General features: G+C 48.7%; 1 protein-coding gene across 2 annotated transcripts in view; it reads right to left on the reverse strand.

The window, feature by feature from the left end:
* Window positions 1-4,726: 4,726 nt before the first annotated feature.
* The window catches only part of LOC144158292 (uncharacterized), a 30,973-nt gene continuing 18,795 nt past the window's right edge, over window positions 4,727-16,904 (reverse strand). For both annotated transcript variants that reach the window (XM_077689095.1, XM_077689094.1), the window contains 4 exons: window positions 16,675-16,819; window positions 14,639-14,737; window positions 9,375-9,470; window positions 4,727-5,099 (listed from right to left, as the gene is read on the reverse strand). In XM_077689095.1, the coding sequence (XP_077545221.1) occupies window positions 4,984-5,099; window positions 9,375-9,470; window positions 14,639-14,737; window positions 16,675-16,819 (456 nt within the window). In that variant the 3' untranslated portion in view covers window positions 4,727-4,983. The remainder of the gene's footprint in view (window positions 5,100-9,374; window positions 9,471-14,638; window positions 14,738-16,674; window positions 16,820-16,904) is intronic.

Here is a 16,904-nt window from a genome sequence, read left to right on the forward strand (position 1 = left end):
ACAATGGCTACAATAGAAATTCGGAGCACAAAAGCCGCCTTCGAGTACTTTGGACAACGTGGTCCGAGTCGCGATCGCGGTGGCGTAGCACAAACCTGCTCATTGTATTTGCATGTGAATAAGCACATAGAATAAACAACAAGTTTGCGATGATAAATTGGTCGCAGTTAGCACAAGACTGGGGTAATTGGAGATTAATGGGAGAGGCCTTTGCCCTGCAGTGGACGTAGATAGGCTGATGATGGTGATGATAATGATGAAACAACAAACACTGCGGATATGCACCTTCTTGCGCGCAGCCATAACAAAAGCCAATTTTTGAAGAATGTATGTACTGTAGGCCTTACAGCCCGAAAAAAATATCCACGCAAACTTTCTGAGCCTCCCAAAGATCCTCAAACCTACTAATAAGACGTTTGTGATGCTGCAGAAAAATTAATGCGTTTAGCACAGAAAAAAAAAAACATTCATCTAATACAAGTCAGCAGCAACGAAAGAAATAGGAGGCAGCCGCTTTATTTCCTGCTGTGCATCTCAAAAATACTGTACGGAAAACCTACGCATTTTGATTACGTATCCAGAAGCTCCGAGCCCTGAACCTTGCGAATAATCTGGACGAGTTACATGCGATCTTTTGACCGATGCTCAGAAGAAAGTTGTTCTCTTTCCCCTAGTGTGTTGCATACTTGTTGGGGATACAGCTTGACATTATTCCGCTGTGACAGAAGATGTCATAAATAAGTGATTTACTATAAATACGCTTTCTAATGCACGGCAGCATCAAAGCGGGAGATTTCTACCACAGGCACTGCCACCCCTCACAAGCGGAGTGTAGCAGAAGACAGCGGCGCCAGTCCCTAAGCGACGTCAGAGCCAGGGGGCACCAGCCAAACATGTCATCGCCAATACTCGAGGACCATAGAGTTTCATACAATAACAACTAGAGAGGAATCTGGCGCTGCGATTCTCTGCCGCAATGGGCATGATGGGTAGTTCTGGAATATTGTTACGGTGTAGCCTTTCGACGCTTTACGGTGTTTCGACGCTTTATTGAAGGTTTTGCCGACATCGCACGCCCTTTGACACAGCTTCTTAAGAAGAATGTGCCTTTTACCTGGGGCCTGATCAAGAACGTGCCTTTTCGACCTTAAAAACTCGACTGACCACACCTGTCATCCTTGGTCATTTCGATACTTCCGCCCCTACAGAAGTTCGCACGGATGCGAGCGGCCATGGAATTGGAGCGGTTCTGGCGCAACGCCAACACGGCCAAGATCGCGTGATCGCTTATGCAAGCTGTCTCTTGTCCCCAGCCGAACGGAACTACTCCATTACTGAACGTGAGTGCTTGGCACTGGTATGGGCAGTCACCAAGTTTCGACCGTATCTTTATGGACGGCCCTTCTCTGTGGTCACAGACCACCATACCCTTTGCTGGCTCTCATCATTGAAGCACCCCACTGGAAGGCTCGGCCGCTGGGCTCTCCGGCTTCAAGAATACTCATTTACTGTTGTCCATAAGTCCGGACGGTTACACCAGGACGCCGACTCTTGTCGCGCTATCCCGTCGACAGCCCAAATGAAAATGAGATTGAAGACCAAGTCGGTTCTGTCTCATGCCTGCTCAACATCTGGGTCGAACAACGACGCGATGAATGCTTGCGGCACATCACTGAACGCCTACATACTCCCCAGCAGGATGCTCCCTTCGTCACTATCTCCTCAAGGACGGGACTTTATCAGGGTTCGTACAGGCTTTAAAAGCAAAAATTCAAGGGTTTTCAAGGACTTTCAAGGACCACAAAACACATTTTCAAGGTCCCCATCTAATGTTTTATCTGGGATTATTTATAACTTTTCCAACACAAAGCAAAAGTTTTTTATTGCACAATATCTAAGCACATTAGTGCACATTTAGACAGGTGCTAACGGGTTCGTAAATGCTCCCCCAGCTACATTTTTTTTATTTCATGGCTGGTATTTAGATGTTTTCATTTTTTGTTGGTGTTTTGCTGAGACTGATTGATTTCAAAACTGAGTAAATGCTGCGTGCATCTCCTGCTTTGTCAGCAAAAGTATCAGCTGAAATTAAATAGAGCAAGTGTTGCTTCAAGGGAGGATGAACTATGTACACGTCCACCATTTTCACGTAAAAGCAAACGTCGATGGAGCGTACGAGGAACAGCGAACATGCAATGAGCAACCGTCCATAGACTAGATGGAAGATGCAAGATAGAGAACAGAAGCTGGCTTTCACTGGATTGTATCGTGATATAGATTGGATTGACAAGTACCTGCTCCTAATGTTGCTTCGTAATAATGAAAATCTACCAAACTTGTAATTTCACGCAATACACTGAAACTTGATTGTTACAATGTTTTTTTTTTACATTTGTTAACACCTAAAATCTACGACAAACACTTTATATTCTTGTGAAAAGACAGGGCCATTGATTCTCTCCGGAAAAATCAAGGGTTTTCAAGGACCCTTTAAAAATCCCAGGACTTTCCAGGCCTTGAAATTGACACTTTTAAATTCAAGGGTTTTCAAGGTTTTCAAGGACCTGTGCGAACCCTGTTTATACCGTCGAAATCTTCGTACAGATGGCCGCGACCTCTTGCTCGTCGTTCCTGAACACTTGCGACTGTCCATCCTTCAGCAACTTCATGACAAACCAACTGCAGGCCACCTAGGCATCGCGCGGACCTACGACCGCGTTCGCCGCTGGTTCTTCTGGCCGAAGATGTACCGATCGGTGAAGCGCTATGTAACATCATGTGATCCCTGCCAACGATGGAAGACCCCTACCGTGGCCCCCGCCGGCATTCTGCAGCCCATTGAACCCTTTTAGCGTGTCGGCCTAGATTTGCTCGGACCTTTTCCTACTTCCACTCTGGGAAACAAGTGGGTTGCCATTGCCATTGACTATGCAACTGGCTTTGCAACTCGCTATGCAACTCACCAGGGCCCTTCCAACCTCCTGTGCTACCGAAGTGGCAGACTTCCTTTTACATGACGTCATTCTACACCACGGAGCCCCTCACCAACTTCTCACCGATAGAGGGCGGTCCTTTTTAGCCCGAGTTATCGAAGACATCCTGCGTTCGTGCGGCACTAAGCACAAGTTCTCTACTGCGTATCATCCTCAAACGAATGGGCTCACTGAACGCCTTACCAACATGATAGCCATGTATGTTTCACCGGACCATTGCGACTGGGATGTAATGTTACCGTTTGTGACATTTGCGTACAACTCGTCACGGCAAGACACCGCCACATATTCCCCACTTTCCCTTTTTTACGGCAGGGACCCTTCCTTGCCGCTGGATACCTTACTTCCTTCGTCCAACGTTTCTGTGGCAGAATACGCGACCGATGCCATCGCCCGCGCTGACTACGCCCGACAGATTGCCCGTGCCGGCATTAACCAGTCCATAGCCTCCTTTATACTTGAGGCTATGACCAGTCCCAAGCTCACCAAAAGGCTGCTTACGACAAGCGCCACCGTCACGCAGACTCTGCCCCAGGATCCCTCGTCCTTCTGTGGCCTCCTCGCCGCCACGTGGGTCTGTCATCAAAACTACTTTCACGCTACACCGGCCCTTACAAGGTGTTATGCCGGGTTACCAATGTGACATACGAGATCACCCCGATTCAGCCTTCCTCTTCCGTCGCTACAACAGACATTGTCCATGTCGCTCAGCTGAAACCCCATACCTCTACGTTGTCGGCTCCTTCATAGAACACGCCGGGACGGCGTTTCTGCTGCCGGGGGTTATGTTATGGTGTAGGCTTCCTTAGCGAAGTGGTAGAGCCACTGCTATGGAGAGAAATCACCCTGCACGCCATGAGGCCAATCGTGGAGGACGAGAAAGACGACGATGTGGCGCCTAGCAAGAGCTAGAGCGGTCATTTGCTGTGTCTCTCATTTTCCCCTTTTGTAAATAGCGTAAATAAATCTAATTCTAACCACGTCTACCCCGTCTCAATATGACTGGCGCTCGATGGCTTGCGGAAGCTACTATGGATTCAATTGTGCCCGCCGTTCGTTCGTATTCCTTAAAAGTGTGTCCTTAGTAACCTCAAGCGCAGTTTTCGAACATGCAAAACCAACTAGCCCAATTCATCACCTTACAGACAGTTTCGTTTTCGTTTTGGACTTTGATGAACGCATTTGCCTACGCGGTGTGTTGACAGAAGCATTAAAAAAATACGTTTCTCTTTGAACTGAATGCTGCACGCTGACTGACGCCGCCCTGAGTAGAAATGTTTTATAACCCAGAGTGGCGAATTGGATGGGTTATGAATTCATTGCCGCACAGCGAGCACGAAAACACAAATGATGGCGCTCTGTGCGGCGGACTTCTCGGCGAATTAGGAGTTGCGGCGGTGCTCATTCTGCAGAGCACTGTATTGTCGAAGCTGACGATGGCTGCGAATCGCTTGGATGTCCACTTCACAAGTCAAATTGGGACCATGGAGGAGGTTGTTGATGAGCCCCGCCAACTCTGACCGATGGTCAGTTCCAGTGCTTCCCCTCGCGAACCCGCAGCATCCACAGTGGCAGGCTGCAAATTTTAACAGCTCTGCTAGCTCCAACACGTGGCTGCCAGCTCCTCAAATTCAAAAGCCACTGCATCAGAATGTTCTAAAAGTCCGTGCAGAACATTGCAACAGTGGTGAAAGCCCAAAGTACTACACGTGACTCATATTAGCATTACTGAGTTTAGCACTAAACATCATGGCGACTTTATTAATGCACAGCACTGTACAACATAGGTGCAAGAATGGTCACCAGGCTGGGGAAAACGTGACCAATGCATCTCTGAATATGCGCTTCAGAGCTTGCATCTGTACACTGACTGACCAGATCAGCATCCTACAGCTGGGCCCAATTGGCCAGAGTTAAATTTCCACATGAAGGACAGCGATGTCGTCTCGTGTGGGGTCTTTGGGGAAAAATGGTGACTGGGCAGGGAGGCTCACGCAGAAGTGGGCTGCCCACCCAGGTTGAGCGAACTGACCCAGTCTTGTTTCTTCACGACGATTCTCCCCGAGCCGCTGCGTGCCGAGATGTGGGCCTCCTCTCCAGAACATCCTGTAAGAGGAAACATGAAAGACAAGCCCAAAGGGTATCAACATCAGAGTTTCAAGGATGCTCTTTGACTGTGCACAAAAAGGTTGGGCAAGTGAGAAATGTTGCTGGGCAGAATGCAGTGCGACGAGCTGATGCTTTGCTACCAAAGCGACGCTACGAATCAAGACTGGGTTGCAGGAAGAAAATCACGGCCAGTTGAAGAAGCCAGCCAAGGTTTTGCGCACCGCTGGATCAGGAAACAAACTCGAGTAGAAGCCATGGTAGTTCAAATGAAGAAAACAAACGGATTTGCGCTGGCCATGTACCAAAATGAAATGACAGCCAGTGAACCACCATGCCTTAAAGACAGGCTACACAGAGACGGGTCGAGAAGGGGGCGGCCATTGTCTCAATGGAAGCATGAAATAAGAAAGTTCCGAAGCAAGGAACGGACTCAGCCAGTGCAGGGTGGGTCAGGGGGAGAGGCCTTTGTCAGGCAGAGATTATGATGATGATGATGATGATGATGAAGAAGTTGTAGTAGTAGTAGTTCAGATGTCATTTGTATACTTGAAAATTAAGGCCGGAGTGAAAATGACACCGGTGAAAATGACACCGGTCCATGAAAGAAGCAAAAGATTTGGGGTATTTAATGAGTGAAGCTGGAAATATGCCATGCCATAAGGACTACAGAGTGGGTCCCCAAATCCACACACACGCATTTTCGTTGTTCGCCTCCATAACTCGAAGAGCGGTTGTGCTCAGCAGCAGTTTATAGGCTTAGCTACTGCACCACTGCGGCACACTGCAAGCGAGGAATTTACCTTCCTTCTCAATACGGTGCGAGTTTTTCTCAGCTCTGTATTTAGTTACAGTCATTGTCACAGTTACACTGTATTGTCACAGTGTGTGTCAGATGCCACAGAATGGGGCACCAGTACACAGCCCCAAGCATTACGGACATGTGCTCAGCAAAAAAGATGATGGGTTGGAAGTGGAGGAACAGGTTTGTGCCAACACTCCTGTCTGTAAACATGCGTGTAATACCCCTGCAACACAGGCACTTTCAATCCGGATTCAAGCGAGGCGTGATTGACTTTTCGAGCGCGCTCGATGCACCGCCGCTGCTACATGGCACGTTTCAATCCCAATTGAGAAGTTGCAGTGGTTGCACTCACGTATGCCACATGGCACCAAAAATAGACTTCGTGGCCAACGTCTGGTAACTTTGCGCGGTCGTCGGCATACGTAACTATAGGAATGTTAGGGTGCAGCCCTTTGGCGGCCGTCTCTGGGCTGAGCCGGTTGTCAGCGTAACTGTTAGAACGATGGCCTGGACCGAGAAGTGAAAGAAAATTGCACCCACCTCCCCGCGAGGGGAACCCTGTGTAGATGCGATGCATCATGGGGTTCACTTGGTGTTTCCGTTGGATTGATTCTGAAATCGCGTGAGACGTGTCGGGAACGCGTATGATTATTATGTTTTATGATTATTATTATGTTTTATTGGCCAATCTTGGTCCATCTCTCGAAGTGGTATGCTTGGGGCTTCGTTGTCGCAACGACCATCATTGTTGCTGTAAGTGGGAGCTTCTTTTCTTTTATTGCAAGTGTTAATCATTGCCCCATCATGCGTTGTATCAGTAGCTTCTTGACGTAGTTTGAATGAGTCAAGGATATAAGGCGCGTTCGTAGCATTTGATTCTGTCTCGGTTTTGTGGCGCAGTGGGAAGAGCACCATGTACCTCGCGTTCCGCCCACAGGGTCGTGGGATGGAAACCGGGCACCGCTAACTATTATTTTTTTTATAGTGTAGGGGGAGGTGCGGACAACGCCGTATGGAGGGACAAGGCGAGTGAATGAGATGCAGTCGCATCTAAAAGTGAACGATGCAAGAAAGCAAAGGAGGAGAGTGTCGCGAAATATGGAGGGGAGGGCGGTTCACCGTGGCGGCACGAGCCAGTGCTTTTCAAAGTGTGCGGCGGGGGTGGGGAGGGGACAGTATGCTGTGCCCACATGAAGCACTTGCGGGGGCGCATTCACTGTCGAGTGTCTCGTTCATTCGCTGTGCGTTCGTTTAGGACGCAGTTCGTGGTCTCTTCCCGAGACGCACTTCGCACCGCCACCTCAGAGGCTCACCATAGCTGCCGGCGAGAGAACCCACGAGTGAGTGCTGCCTCAGCGCACTGCTGCTGCACCCAAATATCCTATTTGGGAGTATCGTAATCTCCAGTTCCTTTTTTGATACAATTTGTGGCATTAGCTGAAGTTGTCAGCTTCTGTGCCATTACTCAGCGGGGATGACAGCATCACCGCTTTCTTCCGATCGAGCTTGGAAACCTGAAGCGCACTTAGGAAACCAGGATTGAGTTTGAGCGGGATTGGGCTCGAAACTGCAAAAACTGCCGAAACTGATTGAAACTGCTGTGTAGCAGCGCCCGATACGGATTGAGCTCGATTCAGATCGACCTAATCATGATTGAAAGTGCCCGTGTGGCCAGCGTATTAAATACACCTTCGTTTCCTTGTCTACCCACTGTAACAACATAAGCACATATCCTGAAATATCACTTTAATGCAGCAATCTGCTTTCACCTATTCAACAAATTCTCTCAAGCAATGACTTAATATACTATTCAAAGACATGAGTATGCTATTTCGTTCAGGCTCCGATAACAAAAGAAACACTGAAAATTTTCATAACAAAGGCTAACGTAAAAGAAATGCTCCAGTTTGGAGGAAAAGCTATAAAAACCTGCTTCCATCCTTAGCCACACTGGCTTGCTCCGGCAAATAATCCTGTTGCCAAGTTAGCTTTTCGCAGCACTAAATTTTCGCAGTCGACAATTGTTTTCCAAACCACCCTCCAAACAGTTTATTCCAAAAGTGAGACCAGCTGAAACCGGTTGCAAAGCTGGAATATCCAGTAAAACACACACTACAAAAGGACCACTAGAAGCGAGCAAAGTGTACGAAGGCTTCCGACAGTGGCTGGACTTGGGTGTCTCACTGGTGCCAAGTAGTGCTGGGCGGAGAGAGCGCACGTCGGCTTTTGCAGTGGAGACGTAAACCGTGCCAGCCCTCCAGGAAGTGAAACCAATGATGGCTGGATCCTAAACTGCACCGTCTGGCGTGCACAGTGCAACGAGATGCATTCATGCCCAATGTTGTCACGAGACAACGGGGAGAAAGGCAGGCCGGTTCGGACAGTGGACGCGTGGCGGTGGGCTTCATTGCGCGCTTCTAGTTAGCTGACGCTACTGGTCGATGGCTTTGACTGGCGTGCACAGAAGCCACTGTAACAGGTGGTTGGATTTTGCAGAGCTTGAAGCGTACCTGTCTGTTAAAAAGATGAGTGCAGCTCTATAATTGCAGAACACTGCACATTTATTGGGGACTGGCATGTGTGCAAACAGCTGTCTTTAATAAATGGCGGCATTATCCTCTCCCCGCTTCCCCGTGTCACCTCGTCAACCCCACTGTGTAGAAATTCATTAGAAATTAACAAGCGAGAAGTACAGCAGCCCGGGTGCTGATGCACCTGCGACGTCACGCCAGCCGAAGCCGCCGATATCACCCCTGCTCCTTTTCCTCGTGTACCTTTTAGCCCTTTTCTCACAACCCTACATTAACCCACGCTATCGCAATAAACGCTTTGTCTTGGCCCAGCCACTGCTCTGGCATGTTCGTTTCAGGTGATTTCCCATTTTCCGTGCAACAATGCAAAAATGCAAATGTCACCACAATCAATCAAACTGCGGTTCCCACGTTCAGCAGCAAATATTCGGGGTTCACAAATCACGCCCATCATACAAGAGAACCCACTAAAGTTGCCACTGTACCGCACGAAGGCCAAGGTAGCGGCACAAAATCATTTAAGGAACCATCAAGGCGGCCAGCCAGTCCCTCATGCGAGCCCAGTTCTTCCTCCTCCGCATCTTCCTCTTGTCTTGTCTCGGTTGCTGTTTTGCAATTCACAATAATGATGATTCACGGCGACCCCTTGCGCTGGTCCTTTTCTTTAGTTTCCTTTTGAGTTCGGGCATATCACCACACACCTGTTACGCTGGAATCAGTATCAGCGCGTGTGGCTGGCTCGAATTCAGATGGTGTGTGCAGAGGCACGCCTGAGATGTACCAGCATTCGTGTGCCAAGAAGTGTTTCCAAACGGACTAGTCGGTAGTGAGCGCTCATCCAGTCTACTCGTGTCTCTCAGTCCTCATCCCTTGCGTTCCTTTGCACGCTCGCAGAAAAGTGGCCCACCACAACCTGTAAACAGTCAAGCCAGCGCTCACCTCCTGCCAAGGGGGTCGAGCTGTCGAGGTCTGATTCGACGGCTGGAGCGTCAACCGTCACGTGGCAGGCCGATGGCAGCTGCAGGGTCACGTTACCTGCGCCATTTGAAAAGACAGGCCCACAGAAAAGCCATGCATTAGAAATGGGGCAAAATAAGTCGTCTAATTGTTATGGGCACTGCAAGTGCTATTGGCCCATTTTGTGTCTCAGTGGACTTGTTTCCCACACAAAAGAGCAAGGTTGCCATGCCAGTCACAACATAGTGTTTTAGGGGTGAAGCCCCTTAGGGGCTGGTGCTGTTGGCGTCTGCTGTCATCGTCAAAGCGTCGGTTCATGTAGTCACAGTACTAAAACACCAGAAAACTCATTTACGCTTCATGCTATGTAGAACGTAATTCGCACTAAAAAAGAAAACCGGGATACTCATTTATACCTCGCACTGGAGCGCTTTGAAACACATACTCAAAATACACTGGGACGCTCGTTTACGCCTCGCGCTAAAAAGCTTCGTGCTTCAAAGACACGGAGAGACTTTTATAGCAAAGCTGTATACCTTTACCTCCCAGCGGTTTATCTCCGTGGGCAAAAATGCGAAGGCACCTAGAATACACTTACACACTGCATGCTTCACCCATCCCCAGATTTCACATGAGTGGAGATGGCCCGGGATTTTTTTGTTCAGATTTGTAAGCCTTCATTTATTCATACGTCTTTCTTTTTTTTTTCAACAAAGTGGCCATGTTTACAATACACCATACACCTTTAGAGAGAGTCTTCTGACATGTCGGGGATGTGTGGGTAATGTAAAAATTTCTTTGCTTCTACGTCACCAACGTGTGCAGACTGGAATTTCCAATCGCTTTTTACTGCTTCACAGGTGTTACTCAGAAAGTTTCCAGTAACACAACAAAGGGGGCCAGGCTATTGCTGCATTTTTTGTTTTTTGTTTTTCCTTCTTCACAGTGACGCTCCACTCCCAAGGCACCAAGCAGGTGGTTGGTGGCAGAATACTGACCAATCAAGCATGCACGAAGGGTATGGTAACTATCGTCCAGAATTGCACCAAACAAAGCCAACCAAGACACTGCAACCGCCAGTAACCATTCCGTGGAACGCCGTTTCTTACAGCGACAATTACACACACCTACACTCGTGCACAGTTCAAGCCTGAAAAGCACGAGTGTTCATGAGAAAAAAATAAATGCTTAAAAATGTTGGTCCAAGCATTGAGGGGTTGCAAGGTGTACCAACAGCAATACCAAGGTGTATAAGGCCGGGCATGTCTGGTGCACGTTCTTGTGCGACGTGCTCTTGTGCCCCTATGTTTTCTCTACATCAGTCAAGCGTACGCTCTTCATGCACATCAGCTGCAAAGGGTAATCATTGGACTTGCACTATTTGCTAAAGTAAAGAAAGGAAGCCAGGAACCGCCAGGTGCCCATGTAAAAAAAAAAAAGAAAATAGGTAGTCTCGTGAAAAACAAGTGCAACGAAATATTGGCACTTACCACAGTATCGCAATATACTTGACGCACCATAAATGGTTGCACTGCTCAGATACGAATACTGTTCACAAATGCATCACAATGCAGAAATACAAATACACTACCAGAGTGCTTCAATGCTACTCTGGTCACGGAACTCCGCCGTTGTGCTATGGGAGAGTTTCGTGCGCTGACCAAGGAGGTCGCGCTGCGGCGCTGGTGTTGATTGTAGGGCAGCTGGGGAAGCGGTCAGAGCAGAGTGCAGCGCGAATCAGACGCTCCCAGAAGTATTAGCAGGGCTCAATCGCACTACCTGCCGTGTACCACTGAAGTGGACCAATTATTTTGTGAGTGCTGGAAAGTGTTGAGTGAACGGTCATGCTGTCAACTTCAAAAGGACGTAGAATGGGGCTAATTGGTGATGTTTCCTATGGAATCGTGCTACGTATACAAAGACAAATGGGACGATAGCAGGACTGGGACAAGGCATTCCTGATCGCTGTTCTGGCTACAGTGGAAATACCGAGAAAGTGTCGCTATTTCGCTTTCCACCTGACGCCGGGCTTGTTGGCCCAGGTTGTCAATACTTTTGTCGTCTTAGGCCCGACCGGCGCCGAGGGTGCCTTGAGATGCCAGTGGTGTGCTCTCTAGTTGTCGGGGGTCGGAGCGTGCAAAGTGTGCTTGAGTTCTGGGGTTGAGCTCAGTGCGAGGTCATTCGTGGGGCCAGATATGCATAGAGGAAGGCACGTTGGTCCGTCGGGGAAGTTGTACAGTCCAAGGTACGCAGTGAAGTCTGAATTCGTTACGGGTCTAGAGTGTCGCCACGACGGCAGAGATATGTGACGAGGGAGTGACAGCTCCTTTTGTAATGCACGTGCCGTGCACGTTGGCAAGGGCAGGAATTTCATTGGCGTTGGGCATAATTTAGGTGCGCGTCATATCGACAGTACCGTTGAAGGACTCTGGCAATACTTCAGATAGCCCGCCCCAGGGTTGATGCACAGCGCTCAGACTTGCTTTTAGTTGGTTGGTTTTTATTAGTAGTGTGCTGTGTCTCGATGAAGACCTCTGAGTTTAGAGTGAGAGTGTGTATCGTGTGATTGTTTGTGTACAAACCTTCGGTCGTTATTGTACCAGCGCAGAACAGGTTGACCGAGCCACTCGGGCCTTTCAAGTGCGGGAATTTTCCTTAGAGTGGAACAGTGCCATTTCCAGGCATTCCCTGCCCGGGCTCTGGTTGTGCTGGGAAATCAATCCTCAAGGTTCCGAGCTCTAGCTGGACAAGGCTATGAGAAGCACAGTGGTCAAGGGCCGCGAAAGAATGTAAGCTGTCACGGAACTTAACTCGCACTAAATCTCCTATGCATGCTCACTGCTGAAAAATTTCTTAAAATCAAATACGACCATACGTCAATAACTTTGAGTGGGTGTTCCACCTTATGCGGCTTTCTTGTACGGCTGCAGTTCTTCCTCCTGACTGTTTCGTGGCAACCTTGAGGGCATAACTACCAACACTGTGTTTCTATAGCAAAAGGGCCGCCGAAAGCGGGTGCACGTTCTGCTTCAGCAGCGTGGCCTCACACACAGAGGACGCCGTGGCCACTAGATACCCTCCAACTGGTGGCGGCGCCCCTTGTGGTAGCCTTCATCCCCGAATAAATCCTGACCGAGAGTTTCATGGGCGGAAAAGCATTGAAGAACTCTGATACTACTGAGACGTACGAACCTCAATGATAATACCGTGAAATTGTAGTCTTGCAATAATACGTCCTTGTGCTAGGCAATTCATGTCCCGGAGAAATGCGCAAGAAGCACTGATGTCACAATTGTGCAAGTGCATCATGGTGCCTTTTTTTCGGACTCCAAGTGCACAAACGTCTGCCACAGCTTGCTTGCACGGCCGCCGCCGTATTTGTTCACAAAAGAGACCGTCCAGCAGTCTGCCGTAGAGGCAGCCTCGCAGCAACACCTCCATGGGGTGACACGTGGTGACTCACGGCATGGTCTTCTTGGCTTGGGGTGCGCGAGCCGGCTAACGCTGAACAGCGTCCAGTGGTCGTTTTGTGTATGGCCATCTGCACGTTTGCTATATCAATAAGCTGCCTCCGCCAGCCCGAAATTGGAAGTTTTTATCGGTAAAAGATAAGGCAGCCATCATTGCTCAAGTCAGTGGCCCAAGTGGAAGAAGAGTGGCTAGTGTTAACAAATTTGGAACCACCTGCAGCTCGCTCTACAATTTCAAAAAGCAAGGACGACACCCTTTAATGGCGCAAGTTTTCTCAAAATGAACCAGTGATGGCTGCGACCTTTCCGGACATCAACAAAGCGGTGCTCACTTGGTTTTGTGGACAGCATTGAAACAACGAGGTGCCACTGTGTGGCAAAGTTCATTAACAGAGGAAGCTGGACTCTGCTTGCGTGCTCAAACATACTTGGTGCCAAGGGCCAGGGAGAAAAACGTGTAGAGAAGGCACGGGATGCTTTGGATGCATTTGACACGATCCAGCCATTCTTAGGTGCACACAACTTGCGATGAAGCACTTTCTGTAGAGTGAGAGCTGAGCTGTAATTACTGCAAAGTAAGGCTTGCAAAGTTTTCTAACCGACTTTCGGAAATAAATTTTCGCTTTGTGGGAGATCTTTCTATCATTTATCATTCTCGCAGCAAAGAAATTTACGGAAGAGTGAATTTTTTGGGTTTCCCAGGCGGTTTTGTTATTGTGGAGTTCGACTGTAGAGTTGAACCTCGTTATAACGGACACTTATATAGCGAATTATAGCCTATAGCGAACTAAATATGATCTTTGGTTGGTTACGCTTTTTTTCAATGGCACTTATTCTTTTATAACGGAACTGAAACCGTGAGCCACATGCGATATCGGATATAACGAAGAACTATTTGACCACGAGGCTGAGAAGATACTTGAAAAAACCCTCCGGCATCCGAAACTGCAGAAGTATCAAGGCCCTTTTGTTCGTGGACACTGTGCCAAACTCTATCCTGCTCAGTGCTGCGAGTAGCCACCAGATGAAGATCACATCCTTCATGAAATAAATGAAGACTCAGGCTTGTTTTGTCAAGTGAACCTTGTTTCGTTGTAATTTCACGTACTCATGTTCCAGCTCATTCCACTTGAAATGCAAGAAGGAGAAGGATATGGGTTACCTCGTATAAGTGGTTGGAAGCCTAAAAAATGCATTTTTGTAATTTAAGTAGGTTTGTGCAAGCGAGATTGTCGATTTGTTATAGCCGATTTTGGCCTTTACTGTTATAATGAACATCGGATATAACAAACTAATTTGCTGTCCCAATACTACTTCGTTTTAACGAGGATCGACTGTATTGCCAAGAAAAGAAGCACCCCGGCAACAGCTTTTGTTCTACCACTTGGCAACATGCACAGGTAGCACAGTGTTAGCACATTGGATTGCTACAGCTGAGACCCGGGTTCAAATCCCATCAGATAATCCTTTTCCATTTTTACTCTCTGCGGCAGCAGCGTTTTTTTCTTGAGTGGACAGTAACGACAGTTTTTCGCAGAATGGGGCACTTTCGGCACTCCTCCCGCTGATCTGGGGCATGCCAAACAAAGGTGCTGCGAATTTCCGGCCCCGCTGAATTCGCCGCTGATGGATCCACTGAAACTAGCTGAGCCCTGACCGGTCCAGTGACACCGTTCAGTCCTGCTCTGTTTTTCTGTGTCCAGTCGCACGCAGACCGCAGGGGCACTGCACGAGAAGGCCGAGTGGTGCGCACCAAGTTTGCGAGAAGGGGCCCACCTGAGTCGGTGGTGACGTCCAGGTGCCTGGCCCGGGCCACCGTGACCGAGACGTCTCCCGTGGCGGTGGCCACCCTGCAGCTGCCACCGTCCAGGCCACCTGCGAAGGGACACCGTCAGGGTGGGACCCCTGAGGGAGTTTCTCAGCATGGCACAAGGTGAGCACATCTGCTCCATGACATGATGGACCTTTTTCCAGTAGCGTAGCGCACTTGCGGCGGCCGCCCAAACCACACTTGGGGGATTATAGAAGAACACGCCCCTTTTTTTTTCTTGCCTGCCCTGCGCAGCTGAGAAGCCGTCCCAGACACCATGCGTGGTCTTTGTGTCAGAGAAATTTTTCGCAGGCAGCCGTAGCGCCTACCTGTCAGCCGCTTTGAGGGCTCAAAAAACAGAGAAGCACTTAGCTGAGTCGGCGTTTGCAGCCGGCTAATCCAAGATGGCGTCGCTTTGTTTACCTTTCGCGCCCCCCCTTCAATAAAGGCGGATCGGTCACTGGGAGTGAGAGTAGCGCATGTGCAGAGTGCTACTGGAAAAAGGTCCATTGGGGTGGTCGGGCTGGTGGCTCATCAACCACCTACCACTTAGCACTTTCCTAAAACGGTTATCAAAAGTTTTCAAGCTTTTCCAGATGCCATTAACAACATGACAGCCTGCATGGATGGTTCGAGAAGGGGAGGCCGATGAAGGGGCTCCGTTCGCTGCTCATGTGGAAGACGACCAGGTGGAACCAAAGAAGCACGCAGTAGGCTCCTGGACACCTTCACTTTGGACCAAGTCCTCGAAGCCAGTTCTGGCATCATTGCAAACGAGGAAGCGACAGACGAGGTAGATAACTTGCAAGAGGACTGACGCTTTTATTTTATTTATTTACATACCTACATTGCCCATTGGGATATATAGTAGGGGGGACGGATAATCGATATAAATACAAGAATGCACCCGTTAAAAGGTAGGAGAGAATAATATCAACTGTAACCGAACATACAAGGCTATAATTTCAGGGCCCTACACTTCAGACTGTGACTACAATACTAAGCATGCATGTGGTACATTTTAAGGTTTGCTGAGCACAGAGCCCCAAGCAGCCTCCAAGTGCATGACGCAATACACGACCTCCACTGGAAGCATTCCCAGTTCGGCTATGAATGCAGTGTGAGGCCCTCGCTGATAGCAAAGCAGACAAAGAAGATGGCCACGCATTAGTTGTGAAGGGATAACAAGTGGCCTGCTGAATGAGACCTTCCTTACAACTAGATAATTTGATTGTGGGGTTTAACGCGCCGATGCAACGCAGGCGACGAGGCGCGCCGTAGTGGAGGGCTCCGGATTAATTTTGACCACCTGGGGATCTTGAATGTGCACCCAAATCTAGCACACACGATTGTTTTTACTTTTTGCCTCCATCAGAAACTTACAACTAGAAGGCACAGCAGTAATGTTTCTGGATGCTAGGTACACATTTTTTGGTAACACAAAATTTCACAGTAATGTATTAGAATGCCTTGTTTTATGAGTGAAACTTCAGCTTGCCTTACTCAGGGGAGTAAAGCAAGCGAGACCATCAAAAAAAAAAAAAAAAAAGTGCTGGTCTCGTTTTACTTTCGTATCCCTGTGATAGTTTGCACTGAAGTTTCACTCGTGGATGTTCACGAACTAGCTCGTCTTTCCATTTTGCTCTTTCATGGCTTTGTTATGTTCAGGTTTAAATGTACGTATGGAACATAGTCCATGAAGCCAATCCGCAGTACCGAATTCTTAGAGATAGTACATTCAAGAATAACAGTTTCGCAATAACCGTGCCGCAACGCAAGCACCATTACCACAACATGCAGAGAGTTACAGATGCCAAGTTCTTTCGAGCAAAACAAGGTTCAATTTCATCTTCGTGGCCCTCTTTTCAACCAGCAAAACAAGGGTCCCTGCATTGTTTCCCGGTTCCTCTGAATCAGCTTTTACAGCGTATATTACCAGCGTATTTACAGCGTATATTACCACCAAAGGGGAACGCGGCTGTCGCATGCAAGCTCCTCTCACCGACAGTGACAGCGCCGGTGCGGGTGGCCAGCCAGGCCTCTTGGCTGTGCAGGGTGCCCAGGTGGACCGAGCCCTCGCCCGCGCTCAGCTCCACCTCTTCAACGTAGACAGCAGAGACACGCTGGGAGCCCCCGGACGTCTCCACCTGCAGGTCATCCCCACCTCTTTGGAGACCCCTCTCGACCAACCGAGCCAACGAGGCTTGCTCTCATCTTGCACCAAGTTGAAAT

Source organism: Haemaphysalis longicornis, unplaced genomic scaffold (genome assembly GCF_048455015.1).
Source record: "Haemaphysalis longicornis isolate Haplotype H1 unplaced genomic scaffold, Haemaphysalis longicornis Haplotype H1 scaffold_10, whole genome shotgun sequence".
NCBI classification, from domain to species: domain Eukaryota; kingdom Metazoa; phylum Arthropoda; class Arachnida; order Ixodida; family Ixodidae; genus Haemaphysalis; species Haemaphysalis longicornis.